The following is a 14,345-nucleotide window of genomic DNA, read 5'->3' as shown; positions in this document are numbered from 1 at the left end:
CCAAGTTCACACTACACGACTTTCCAAATCATCAGGTCGCTGTACAGTTCACACAACACAACTGGATGTCTTGTAATCGGTGTAGCTTTCACACTACACGACCGATCGGTGAAAGCAAGTTCTGCAAAACGCAAGCAAGCAAACGAAAGCAAGTTCTGCAAAACGCAAAAAAAGGAAAGATAAAAAAACATTCTGCATGCAAGATCTGAACATGGTATAATAACAGATGTTGGACAGTAAGTGTTTTCCCAATAATATTGCTTTGTCATGGAAAAATTTGGTTTAATGTCCTTTAATGATCTGCAGTTGAAACAAGCTTTTCTTTCCACACACTGTTTGAATTACAGCAGAAGTTCTAATACTGACAGACACAGAAAAAAACAAATGTATGAAGGAAAAAGCATTAAAAGATACTTGCATGGGTCTTTTTAACAGACCTGGTCAAATTCTATTCTCTAAAGGAAACAAACCTCAAAATAACATTAACTTGCTAAATTTAACATGTTAAAAACTATTATATAATTACTGGTAACCTAATTTTAACCTTATCTCATTGGTAACCTTAATTAATATAATACCCATAAATATGATAACCATAATTAACTGTTATATCCAATTATACTGTATGAGACAAACATTTCAGCAATAATTTAGCAGCTGTAATAAACACTAATTGAAATCAAAATCGATGTACATATCCTTATCATTTTTGAGTGGGGTACTACGCAAAATCACCAAAAATCTGTCAGAAAGTCAGTGAATCCAAAGCCAAACCTGGAAACACTGAACAAGGTTAAATAAAATTGGAGGATGATCATACATAAACACCGAGGTGTGATTTATAGTAACCAAGGAAAACCAAACATGCCAACATGTACATGTCAAAGATTATGGACAGGAGCTTAGGCTTGAATCTTAGTTGCTTACAGTTTCATGGTCTAACACTACCTGCTGTGCCACCAAACTGGACCTTGTGCAAAAGAATGTATAACTGTTGATTAGTTACTGGTGTTTGTAAAGAACTATTTGGTAAACATAAAAAAGCCCAATTAAAAGGACAGAAGAATTAGTATGCATTCTGGCTCTTTATGTACCACTAGCCCAGGTGTTTGGATCCAACCCAAAGTCTGGTGTGGAACCGCAGTCAGAAAGAGACAGAGCCGAACTGAGAGAGAGAATGAGAGACCGAAAAAAAGAAAAAGCAAGAGGAACAGAGAGAAAGAGTAAAGCTCAACTACATTCCACGGGACAGAACAGAGAAATGGGAAATGGAAAAGACAACATCAGAGCCACACGAACAGTCAGGGAAATCGCCCCACTTTAGTCAAACCCAGCCCCCCCCCACCCCTTCAGGAAATAAGGGTTAGAGACAGGCGGAGAGAGAGATTTGCAAAATGAGAGGGGAGAGAAAAAGCATGAGAAACGAAAAAATATGGAGACAGAAAGAGACTTACTGCTCAGCTAAACTAAATGTTTACATTTCACTGATTTTAGCAGATGTTTAAATCTAGAAACAGACAAACTAAAAGCCCGCAATTCAAATATAAGGCAGATTTATATCAGCAGGTTTTCATTGACCAAATATTAGTGTAACAGTGAACGTGGCGGTACTGAACAGTGAGTTTAACACTAACATGGTGAGCAGAATCAGTTAAGCATCATATATGTAGATTTTAAAGTCTGTTGCAAACGCTCACTCACCTTCTTAATCGCTTATTCAATTAGGGTCGCTGGAGCCTATCCCAGCTTTTCAATGGGCGCAAGGCACACGGTAACACCCTGGACGGGGCGCCAGTCCATCGCAGGGCAGACACACACACACACACACACACACACACACACACACACACACACACATTCACCTATAGGGCAATTCAGTATCTCCAGTTAACCTGACTGCATGTTTTTGGACTGTGGGAAGAAAACCGGAGCTCCCGGGGAAACCCACACAGACACGGGGAGAACATGCAAACTCTGCACAGAAAGGACCCGAGACCTTCTTGCTGTAAGGCGACAGTGCTACCCACTGAGCCACTGTGCCACCTCTTCTGCTGCACAGTACAACAGTACATTACAAGCGCTACCTAAACATGCTAATCAAAAAAATAGTGTCAATGATAATAAACTTCGTCAGTTATCTGTTAATCATTTCCATCACTACAGGAAGTAAGAACACTGCACTTATATGCATGAACTAAACCCATGACTAGGAATTGCTAGCACCTTGTTCAACAAGTTGAGCTACAGAAGATGCCAAAGATGTGTGAGATTTTGCCAAGTGCTACTTACAGTTTCAGATCAAAACTAACTTACGTGGAGGAGGATACACAAAACAACAAATTATTTATTCACAACCAACAGCCTGATTGATTGCTGAACTATAGGTCTGGTCATAGTATTTGTAATTGCTCTATATTACTGGTGATAATGGGCTACTTCTTTTATTCAAGTGAGATGATTGATATTCAATTCAAGTCTTTATGCTTTATTTAATAAAAAAACAGCGTAACATGGTAAACATGGCAGTAATGTAGAACAGTAAGATTAAAACATGTGGGCAGAACCGGTTCAACATTCAGAATGTAGATTTTATACAGCAGCCTGTGGCTAAAAGTTAATTACAATCACTAGCTAAACGATCATAATTAATAAAAATGCACTCTGTATATTAACACGCTTCCTGACAATATTAGTGTAGGTTTTTTTTAAGATAGTAAACAGTTTTCTTCCTTTATAATGAGACATGATGCAAAGCAGCATTATTTCTGTAAAAACATTACATAACAGAGCTCCACATGTGCAGAGTTTAACATGCAGTCCGACTCTGACACAAAACATCTGGTCCGAGTTGAGGGAAACACTGTGTGCAAGGCAGAAACAGGTCACCAATCCATCACAGACATTCGACAATTTCAACTCTTCCATAATCGTTGGACATAGCCAAACCTGTCTGTGTAAGCGCCCGGCTGGTTGACACCACTGCCGAGATTTGAACCCAGATCTGCGCTGGCATAATTGACTGCTATGTCACCTGAGTGGCCCATTAAGAATTTGCTTCACTTATTTATACAGTACAGGCCAAAAGTTTGGACACACCTTCTCTTCAATGTTTTTTCTTGATTATTTTTATTTTCTACATTATAGATTAATACTGAAGACATCCAAACTATGAAGAATTATGTAGTGAACCAAAAAGTGTTAAACAAACCAGAATATGTTTTATATTTTACCAACCCTACCTCTGCACAACCCAACTGATGGTCTCAAACACATTAAAAAAGCAACAAATTCCAAAAATTCACTCTAGACAAGGCACAAACATTCACTGAAAACCGTTCCAGGTGGAAACCTAATAAAGCTGGTTGAGAAAATTTCAAAGAGTGTGCAAATCTGTCATTAAAGCAAAAGATGGCTACTTTGAAGAATCTAAAATATAAAACATATTCTGGTTTGTTTAACACTTTTTTGTTTACTACATAATTCCATATGTGTTCCTTCATAGTTTGGATGTCTTTAGTATTAATCTACAATGTAGAAAATTTAAGAAAAACCACAGGAATGAGAAGGTGTGTCCAAACTTTTGGCCTGTACTGTATATTCAGTCACTTCTACACCCTGATACAGCATAATCATCCACATGGTATTTTGAGCAATTACAGACAGGAAATGATACCAAAGAAAAACAAAATACCAAATAAGACAAGGTGTTTAGAAGTTCCATTTATTAAGCAGCACATACTGGGTCTGCCCGGAAATATAGTGAGCTGCCTTGCTGCCTACTACCTACCTAAACAGCTGCCTAAGCAGAGAGGATTCTAATAAGACATCGACTTATAAGGCAGGTTATTCAGACACAATACTTAGACAGCGATTACAGCGAACACGTTGCCACAGTTTTCACTTACTAAGCTAACACAGTTAACCTCAGGCTATTCAAACCAATAGGCTGAGGCGGTACAACCCGCTAGCACCGAAAACAGTTAAATTGTCACAGACAAGCTCGAATTTGCAAATAAATTACACTTGTGCACCTTTATACAACTTAGATATCAATGAGATATACACTGAATTCTGGGATTGCCTTCACCTCTAAAGAGGCACTGGATACCCCCTCTTATTCAGTCAGATTATCGCTTAGAATTAGGGCACCTCAGAAGGCAGCATTTTAAGGTATCTAAGAATTTAGACATGCCTTATTTTCAGGAGCGCACGTAGGATGATGTAAAATGCATCTATGTAAAGAGCTCACTAGGTTTTTAGACAGACCCACTGAATTGTACAAACTCAAACTAGTTGTAAAAAAATCTTTTTAGCATCAAGTATGGAACCAACCAAACACAATGCCAAACATAGGCACCAAGCATAAACAGACACCAAACTGTTTGTCTCCAGACTTGAGCATCACATTCAGTACTGACTCATATTCTTTCCTATGTATCTCCAGTATACCTAAGCTCTATTATAGCAAGATCATAATATTTTGTGACTTTAGGGAGAGGCTAGGCCCAGATGGATCAGGTGCAGTTCTGCCACTTTGAGATACACTATAATAGAGGAGTTTAGTATGGAATGCAGTGTAGGTAGTCAGTCACAAACTAAGCCAGACATATGGGTTACCAAAACAAAGTGCATACCAGGTTACTCCAAACAGGAAGTACACACCTTCCACTGCCTGGACCCCCTGCTAGATACCAAAGCTCCTAGTGATGTGGGAGTGCCAAAAAGCACAGTAAAACAGTATGCACTTGTTCTATCCTGTCTTAGTATTTACAAATCCTTCCCTCATTCTTACTCATTCTTACAAATAAGATCTTATATCAATCCAATTCCCCGAACTCTCTGGCAACCCATGTGCCTGGCACGGCAACCTTACTGGCCAAGAAGAGCAGCAGACTTACAAGCACCTAACTGTGTTTTATGCTTGGTGATCAGTGCCAGAAAAAAAGCAGTTTTGTTGCTCATAATGTAAAAGGCTTTAAAGCTGCATTTAGCGGAAATATGCAACCAGCCTGGCGGTGAACAAAGCACAAATCATGTGAACGCCACTTAAGCTGTCAGCACAACACCGACCCTAACCCTCAATATGCTGCTAATATCTGCAGCACAATTTTAAATACAAATATTAATCATTTTAGCATTAATCACACAATGATTTGTCAGTTAATTATTAACATACCTATTTTAAACACACAATCCTCTCGTAAATAAAAATGATAAAGCTCCCAGAGTTCCTAAACAAAGTTCCTACTAACAACAACATTTTTTTTTAAATACCACAGTGTACATGATTTATTAAAGCCATCACAAAAACCTAAGCTTGCCGCTCAGGTGGCGCAGCGGTAAAGCACACGCTGTTCACCAGAGCCGAGATCTCGAATACATCGTATCGAATCTCGGCTCTGCCTTGCCGGCTGAGTGGCTACATGAACAACGATTGGCCTATTGTTCAGATGAGGGGCGGGACTAAGACGGATGGGGACTTTCTCTCGGACTAGTACGATTACGACCTTTGCTGGCTGGTTGGTGGCGCCTGCATGGAGATGGGGAAGGAGTGCGGTAGAGGGTGTGGCTCTCCGTGCACAGCGCTGTACTGCACTGCACTGCACTCGTCAAGTGTACGTGATAAGATGTTCGATTGCTGTGCACGTGTCGGCGGGGGCGTGGAGCAGCCTCGTCCTCCCCAATCAGGAGCAGGGACCAGCATTAGTGAGAGGATGATTAACGGGTAGAAATTGGATGCGCTAAAGTAGGAGAAAAAGGGGTATAAAAAAAAAAAAAAAAAAAAAAAAAAAAAAAAAACAAAGCTTATAACATTTGACTGATATTCCACATCAGAGGGATAAGAAAACATTTTGGAAAATGGTGAGATTTCATTCATACAGGACCCCAGGTGAACATGATCAGAGTTTACAATTTAAAGATGCACCATCCACACCTTTCGGTGCACAACTGGAATACAATTTGGTGCACAATTTCCTTTTGTACAACCTTTTGGCAACCTCTCCCGGTTTCACAACAATGTACTTCTAGTCATGTTACAGCATGTTTCACAGTGGCTAAGTGGGTAGCACTGTCACCTCACAGCAAGAAGGTCCTGGGTTCGATCCCCAGGTGGGGCGGTCCGGGTCCTTTCTGTGTGGACTTTGCGTGTTCTCCCCGTGTCTGGGAGGAAACCGGAGCACCCGGAGGAAACCCACGCACAGTCCAAAGACATGCAAGTGAGGTGAATTGGAGACACTAAATTGTCCATGACTGTGTTCAATATAACCTGTGTGTACTGATGAATCTTGTGTATCGAGTAACTACCGTTCCTGTCATGAATGTAACCAAAGTGTAAAACATGACGTTAAAATCCTAATAAACAAACAAACAAACAGCATGTTTAATGGGTTCAAGTCTTGGACCATTCTTGATCATGGTAACGATGTGGGTATATATTTTTGGTTTAAGCACTATTCTCCTCCCAGGACTGACACTGATGTGTTTAAATATTACAGCAATCTGAGCGGATTGGTGGGTTTGTACTCTTCCAGTAGATCGAATATATATTTTGGTCCAGCCCCATCTAGAGATTTATATACAAGTAGTAAACTGGTAGCAAGTATAAGGACTTGAGAATTGGGACAGGCTGATCCGTTCTCTCTCTTCTGGTGAGGATTGTAGCAGCTGCATTTTAAGGATTTGGAAAGACCAGTATGAAGACCATTGCAGTACAAGAACATTTCTGACTTGGGTCTTTAGTCTTCAGGGATCTAGTGTAAAAACAAGAACTGACCTGATGTCTTTGGTCTTTACTGCCATCTTTTCTGTGATTAGTTGTAAGTAGCTTTTACTCATCCTGTTGTTTATTGCTAGTAGAACTGTAGTCATGAGAGAGGTAAATAGATTGATGTCGTTGTACATGGCCTTGATAAGCTATTTCACAACTTTTAATGGAAATAAATGTGCAGTGGCATGAATGTGAAAAGTTTGGGAGTCAATGATTCCCACCAGTTATACATTCCAAGGTAAAATAGCCAGTATAAACATTCTGATTATTTCAAGCCTTACTCAAAAGTGTTAAACAAAGAGATCTTTCTTCTCTTTCCAAACATACTAACCCCCTACACATGCAAAATCCCCGGATGCTCCAAGAGTCAATTGCCTGAACCTAATTCATATTGGACTTCTTGCATATAGACAGAGCCAAACACTGGAACACAGCCTACTGAACCACTCGGCAACAACTGCAAGCCCACAAATTCTGCCAATTTTTAACTGATAACAGACTGTCTTTAGTTGTTTTATTTCATAAAAAACTGTAACATGGCCAACATGTCAGTAATGTAGAACAGTGAGGTGATTATAGACACAGCAGAACCAGTTCATGATTCAGACTGTAGATTTTTTTTTAACTAAGTCAATAGCAAACAGTTCATTACAACAGTTCAGCCAACATCTCATATGGTATGGGGTGCATCAAGGCCCACAGCATGGGTGACTTGCATTTGTGTAAAGGTATTATTGACACAGGGGCTTATAACAGGATATTAGTGTGAGAGTGATTTATGCAGATGTATGTATTCTCAGTTATCAAAGGTTTTATAAAAAAAATCATTTTGGTCAAGTGATGGAATACAGTGGTAAAACACGTCTCTGTCCCAGTTTTGCTTAGGTTCGTTACAGGCCTCTAAATTGAAATGTGTCTTTACAAAATACAATTAATGCCTAATTCCTACGCAATTTTTGCCCCGATTTTCGCTCGCCGACTGGTCGATGCTAGATTTCCCAGCTCGGGAGCAACTCTGTGCTCGCTCGGCGATCGAAACTCAGCTCTCAATCGCTATGTGTGAACTACTCAACAACTCGATCCGAGCGGCTCACCGAGTGCTCGAGAGATATCTAGCATGTCAAATATCTTGATCAGAGTCGCCCAACTGGCAATGAGTGCTATGTCGAACAGCCAATGAGAACGCAAGATACGGTGTGAGGGGAAATGCAGGGGAGGAGTTGTAAACAGGTGGGACAGGGGCATAATATAGTTTATATCAGAATACATCGGCACACACACAAATTTTACAGTATTTCTGACCTTATCGTGGTATCATTAAACCTTTCGTTTTCATGACAAAACGTAGTTTGGGAGACCAGAGAAGCTCGTCTGCGATTCCAGTTGATGATAGATGGTGTAGTGTGAAACCCCCTAACGCCGATCAGTCGTGTAGTGTGAAAGACTCCCAATTACAAGAGATCCAGTTGTGTAGTGTGAACTGTACAGCGACCTGACGACTTGGAAAGTCGTGTAGTGTGAACTTAACATAAGTTGGCCAGTGAAAACCTTTACATTCTGTCAAATAACAGAACACTACCACATGCTGGTAGAAAAGTGCTATTAAATTTATACAGCGCAAAAATACACCAAGTGCTGAAAGCATGGTAAAAGACTCATGGAGAATCATACAGACCTACCCTCTCATGCTGGAACAAGAACGAATGTTTACAACATGTCTGCCCACTCTCCCTGTTTCACAACATGAGAGAGCAAACGAGACAGACGCATTTCATCATCTATCTGTCGAGGTGAGTAAAGAGAGTTATTATGGGGAGTGGAACCGATCCTTTAAACCTAACCATGTTATTAGTCATTATTTAAAGATTCATCACAAAACCATCTCTTTAAAAGGGAGCTGTACCCAGAAAAACCACTGGACCTTCTCTGGCCTCTCATACTCCCTACAAGAAACATACTGGCTGTGTAAAACAAATCTGATATGAAAACCTGTGAAACTACACCCAAACACACATGCATGAATGCCAAATTACAGAGCTGCTTTTTACCGTTTCTGGTTTCTTAAAAGTGTTTTGTAATAAAGTTTGCAAGTAAATCTGACAGGAGTAAAATTTACAACATAGCCACTTTAAAATGCTGTATGAGGCTGGTTGTTTTTTTAAAGAAATCTAAATGTAATCACAATATACCTACTACACATTTAATGCAAGGTAGAGAAGGTGTCTCATATGTGGATTTTTTGTTTGCACCAATCATCACTTTTGGCCAATTCCAAGTCCAATGTCAAAGTCAATCGGTTAGAGATAATCAGTGTTATTCACTTCACCTGTCAGTGGTCACAATGTTATGCCTGGTCAGAGTATATGGGTATGTGTGTGTGAATAGCAAAAAAAAAACCCAAAAACACACATTCTCTACAAAAAAACTAATTTAAAACTTCTTTAAGAATGTGGGATTTGCGTTCATATATCAGATGTGTTACTGATCTAGTCCATAATTCATAACTTGGTGCAGAAAGCACAAAACCTGGTCCCCAGTGCAACAAAACTAGACACAATTGTATTTAAAGAAAGACAATGTATGTTTTGAACTCACAATGTTAGCTGCCAACTGGTAAATAGTGAGGTATGTACTGCATGCTGGTATGGGCAGCCATCTGATGGAAATAATCATGTCTTTCTTTCTTTAAAGTAAACACTCCAATAACATACTATAAAAAACGGCCTATTTTGTGAAATAATAATTTTATTTAAGGATAATGGTGGTATATTCCTTATTAAAAGTTTTAACTAAATTCCTATTGGTTTAAGCATCTCTACAAACTCACACACAGAGCATGCTTACAGACGAGCACCCAGAGCAATTTGTTTTTCATTCCACTAAAGGTGAGATGGCAAGATAATGTGAGACACATCCGCTAAGTCTTCACACAGACGCACACAGGCGCGCGCGCACACACACACACACACCTGTTTGTAGTGTGGAATTCTTTCCTCAGGAACAGGTACCTGCTTGTAGTTTGGCATCAAATAACTGCTGCTTTTCTTTTTTTTTTAACAGTCGGAACAAATAGAAACCCGAGTTGATTATTAACAGAAGAAAAAAATGCTTGTGCAATAGAACGTGAACAGGAACAGAAATGTGTACTCATAATGGAGAAAGAGAAAGGAATTTTACAGCAGGGGAGGAGAGCAGAAACTGATCAATGAGGTGAAGTGCACATAACTAGGCCATCATCTTGAATATGTTGGTGCACACTAAGATTGGCAAAGGCAAACATGAACCAAGTGTGAATGGGAACTAACAGCAAGATAATAGGCAGTCTGCCACAACATTGGGGGGGTTAACATGCTTGAACCGAGGCGATCGACAAGTGACTCTGATAAGGAACACAAGAACGACAAGTATGCCAGTCCAGAGAGCAAGTGCAAATTTTGCTCCCAGGGACTCCCAGGAAACAAGTGTCCATCAAACTGATTGAACAACCCCAGCACTTTAGTAGCGATATTTAATGTCACATGCATGTACAGCACAAATTACATTATTACCTGGTAAGTTTGTTTGTTGATTAGGATTTTAACGTCATGTTTTACACTTTGGTTACATTCATGACAGAAATGGTAGCCACTCATTACACAACATTCATCAGTTCACAAGGTTATATCAAACACAGTCACAGACCATTTTGTGTCTCCAATTCACCTCACTTGTATGTCTTTGGACTGTGGAAGGAAACCGGAGCACCCAAAGGAAACCCACGCAGACATGGGGAGAACATGCAAACTCCACACAGAAAGGACCCGGACCGACCCACCTGGGGATCAAACCCAGGACCTTCTTGCTGTGAGGCGACAGTGCTACCCACTTAGTCACCGTGCCGCCCGTGGTCAACAAGTAACACTCTGATAAGGAACACAAGAACGACAGGTACGCCAGTCCACAGAGCAAGTGCAATTTTGCTCCCAGGGACTCCCAGGAAACAAGTGTCCATCAAACTGAATAAACAGAAAGCAGGCAGAACACCCCCAGGACCTTGTGCATATGTCTGCAAGTTTAAATAAATCTATATTAACCTTTGCTGCATAATTTATTTAGTGTCATTTAATGTCACATGCATGAACGGCACAAATTACATTATTAACTGGAAGAAAAATATGACTCAAAAACAATCCAGGATTTCAGGTACAATTTCATCATTAGCTCAGATATGAATTGTTTGTAACAGATTAATCCATCCTCAAATTCTTAAGCATTCCATTTCTAAAGACAATGAGGAATCCATACTGGCTAATGTAAAGCCATAAAACTAGGTTGTTTTCGGCAGCTGAATAAATAAAAGGCACATGTGCAAACGCCTAACTGTCACACAAATCAGTTTACAACAACCCCAAAACACACTATAGATCAGGTGTGCACACATCTTGTGTCCTGATGAGCAGGAGTCCAGCTCGACGACCCCCTTGCATAAGCACTCGTAATTTATTATTATTATCTTTTTTAATTTATGCATTTTCTCCCGCGTCCAATTGCCCGATTGCGTCATGCTTCCTCTCCACCAATGCCGATCCCTGCTCTGCTTGAGGAGAACGAAGCTAACCCACGCCCAGTGGGCAGCAGCCGTATGCATTTTGTCACCTACACTTTGACGAGTGCAGTGCAGCTCAGCACTGTGTACGGAGAGACACACCCTGACAGCACTCTTTTCTCGTCTCTGTGCAGGCGCCATCAATCACCCAGGAGAGGTCGTAATTGCATTAGTCATGAGAGAGAGACCCCAACTGGCTTACTCCCACCCATTTCTGAACAACAGGCCAATCGTTGTTCATGTGGCTGCTCAGTCTAGCCAGCAGGCAGAGCTAAGATTCAATACGATGTATTCGAGATCCCAGCTCTGGTTCCAGCGTGTGTTTTTACCGCTGCGCCACCTGAGCGGCCTAAGCACTCCTAATTTAACTCATGAGATGATTAGCAGGTTTAATACATTTAAAAGGGCAGAAAATAATCAATCTATGTTGGACTCATTGTGCACCACTGATACAGAGCTTAAAGATTTTATACTATAATTAACAATGTTTTAGCTTACCTGTATCGGTGCTGAAGAGAAGAATATCTTCCTTCTGGCTGGACAATCATCATCAGAGAGTCCAGGAATTTTGTCATACTCCTCATCAACCAGGTCATACTCATCGTCCTCCTTACTCTTGCTCCTATCCGCCGCCTTATCATCCACAAATGCAGCATTCTCAAAGCTATAAAACGTCGGAGATGTATTTCCATCTTCATCCGGATCCTCTTGCTCGCTTTCTTCCTCTTCGTCATCAAACTGTTTAACACTCTCCTGCTTAGATAGTTGCACAGGTGACAGTAAAACATCCTTCTCATGCTGATTTACTGCTGTGACCTTTTGTAGATCATCTTGAGGTGATGGAATTGATCTATGGGCTTCAGATCTCAGTTCTCTTTTGAGTTTTACCTCCTCAAATACACTGTCATCCTCATTTTCGTCACTTTCTGACGACTCATTCTGAACCACAACTCGTTCTGCTCGGACCACACCTGCCCCAGCAGGATCCAACCTTGCTGAGGGCTGAGGAGGTAGTGCGTCTCTGGATGAAGAACGCACCATGGTGGGCTCACTCTTGGCCACATCTGGGCTCTTGACTCTGTTATAAAAACTGCTTACAAAAGTAGAGGGCTTCTGATCCTTTGGAGAAGGACTCGTGGGCTTGCTTTCAATACTGCTTGTGCTCGATTTAATAAAACCATTACCCGATGAGGATGAACGTCTGAGTGGACTTGTGTGTGAGGGGGAAATGGTCTCATCACTGTTTTTGGCTGTTGGGGAGGTGGGATTATAGGTCGCTTGAGAAACTGATGATCTAGATTTCAATGTAACGTCATTGGTCTGTGAAGTTGGTTTCTGTGTAGAGTCAACTGTTTTGGAATGACTGTTAAGGGAGGTTGGTCTTTGTAGATGGTCACTAGAAGGTGAAGTTGGTTTCTGAGTGGTCTCTCGTACAGGAGGCACAGGTTTTTCTTCAGGGCTACACACCTTCTCTGTTTTTTTGTCAGATATTCTTAAAAACTCTTCACTCTCGCCATCTGCCATAAAGTTCTCCAGTGTTCTGGACATAGGCCCTGCATTTAATGATCTGCTAACCTGCTTTGTGTCTCCGCTCTCTTTTATTTCTGCTGAGGTAGAACTCTGATCTGTTTTTAAAATGCTGTTCTCAGAAGGCCCTACAGGTTTCCTGCCTGCTCTCAACTCTTCACTCATACCACCTTGGGACAGCCGTACAGAGGCCCTGTTCGGGGCTGGCTTCTCTCCTGGAGTCTGTTCCTTAATTCCCCTCTCAAAAAGTTTCCTAGTCACAGAAAACTTCTCGGCCAAGGTCACTTTGTCTATCTCAGTGGCCTCCCCTTTTGGGGTCCTGTCACTTTGAGGCTCCAGGCTGGTTGGGACACTTTTGTATTTTGGAGGTGAGGAGACCTGAGGTGCATCAACCTTCGTGGTGGCTTTAGTCTCCTGGCTCTCCTGCTGCTGCTGCTGGTTGTCCATCTGGAGGAAAATGTTCTTGATCTTGTTGACCCGGTTGCCAAAGGCTCGTCCCCTTGCAATGTCCTCACGGAGGTCATCGGAAGACCCATTGGAACAGGATTTGGATGTGGCGTCTGATTTGGTCCCATCAAATGAGCACTTGATGGTGTGAAAGTCAGATTTGTATGCGTTTCGGTGAGGAGATGCACTCCTCAGAGTCCTTTCACCTTTGCTCTCGGTCTTGATCATTTTTCACAGGCTTTCTTTTGGGATCTTGAGGCAGGTAAAGAACCAAAATGCAGATCCAAATTTTGTTTATATTTGGATCTGCTTAGTATGTGTAGGTAATGCTGTATCCTAATCGTAGGAAGCCATGAAGTCCTGGGATTCTCGACTGCATTGTTTTAGATCAAACAGGCGGCGGACATCTGCAAAAAGACAAATTCCCAGGAGATGTAGGAGTGTCAGATAACTTCTGGGTTTACTTCACCAGCATTGTGTTGTACTTTGTCATGCAATTACAGTCAGGCTAAATCATCATCTATAAATAAGTATTTAAAGCAGGTTGTAAGAAGTACATGTGTGTATTTATGCAGCACTAACTGATTCGCCCTTATTACAGTTAGCACGCCAGTCTGCTCGCGGTATTGTTAAAGCACTACGGATGAATTTAGTTTCCCACAATATACGACAGGTTGTTTTTGGAACCCAAACAGCCCAAATCAGCTGTAAAAGCGAACACAACAACGACAAGAACGTCAAATAACACAACAATTAAGTTTTAGTCCAGGAACAAGCTCTCTGAGGGAACAGTTGGGTTAACCGGTGAAACGAACTGAACGGAGTTTCAAAAGAAAAGTCGTGTACAAACCCGAACTCAGTTCAAACTTACCTTTAACAAACTTCATTTGTTCCAGAGAGCCCGTCCACTTTATCCCGGTATTCCCGGAGTAACAATAAACTTGTCATTTCTTCCCCGCCATCGTTCTTCCTACCTCGTTCCTGTGTTTCTCTCTCATTGGAAACTCCCAGACCTGT

General features: G+C 41.1%; 1 protein-coding gene across 3 annotated transcripts in view; it reads right to left on the bottom strand.

Annotated features, from left to right (window-relative positions):
* ppp1r9ala (protein phosphatase 1 regulatory subunit 9A-like A) overlaps positions 1–14,345 on the bottom strand; it is a 40,295-nt gene extending 25,950 nt beyond the window's left edge. For all 3 annotated transcript variants that reach the window (XM_063006334.1, XM_063006335.1, XM_063006336.1), the window contains exons 1-2: positions 14,200–14,345; positions 11,853–13,735 (exon numbers count right to left, since the gene is read on the bottom strand). In XM_063006334.1, coding sequence (XP_062862404.1) covers positions 11,853–13,556 — 1,704 coding nt within the window. In that variant the 5' untranslated portion in view covers positions 13,557–13,735; positions 14,200–14,345. The remainder of the gene's footprint in view (positions 1–11,852; positions 13,736–14,199) is intronic.

This window comes from Trichomycterus rosablanca, chromosome 12 (assembly GCF_030014385.1).
Source record: "Trichomycterus rosablanca isolate fTriRos1 chromosome 12, fTriRos1.hap1, whole genome shotgun sequence".
In the NCBI taxonomy this organism is placed as follows: domain Eukaryota; kingdom Metazoa; phylum Chordata; class Actinopteri; order Siluriformes; family Trichomycteridae; genus Trichomycterus; species Trichomycterus rosablanca.
This window is presented reverse-complemented; position numbering and strand designations above follow the sequence as displayed.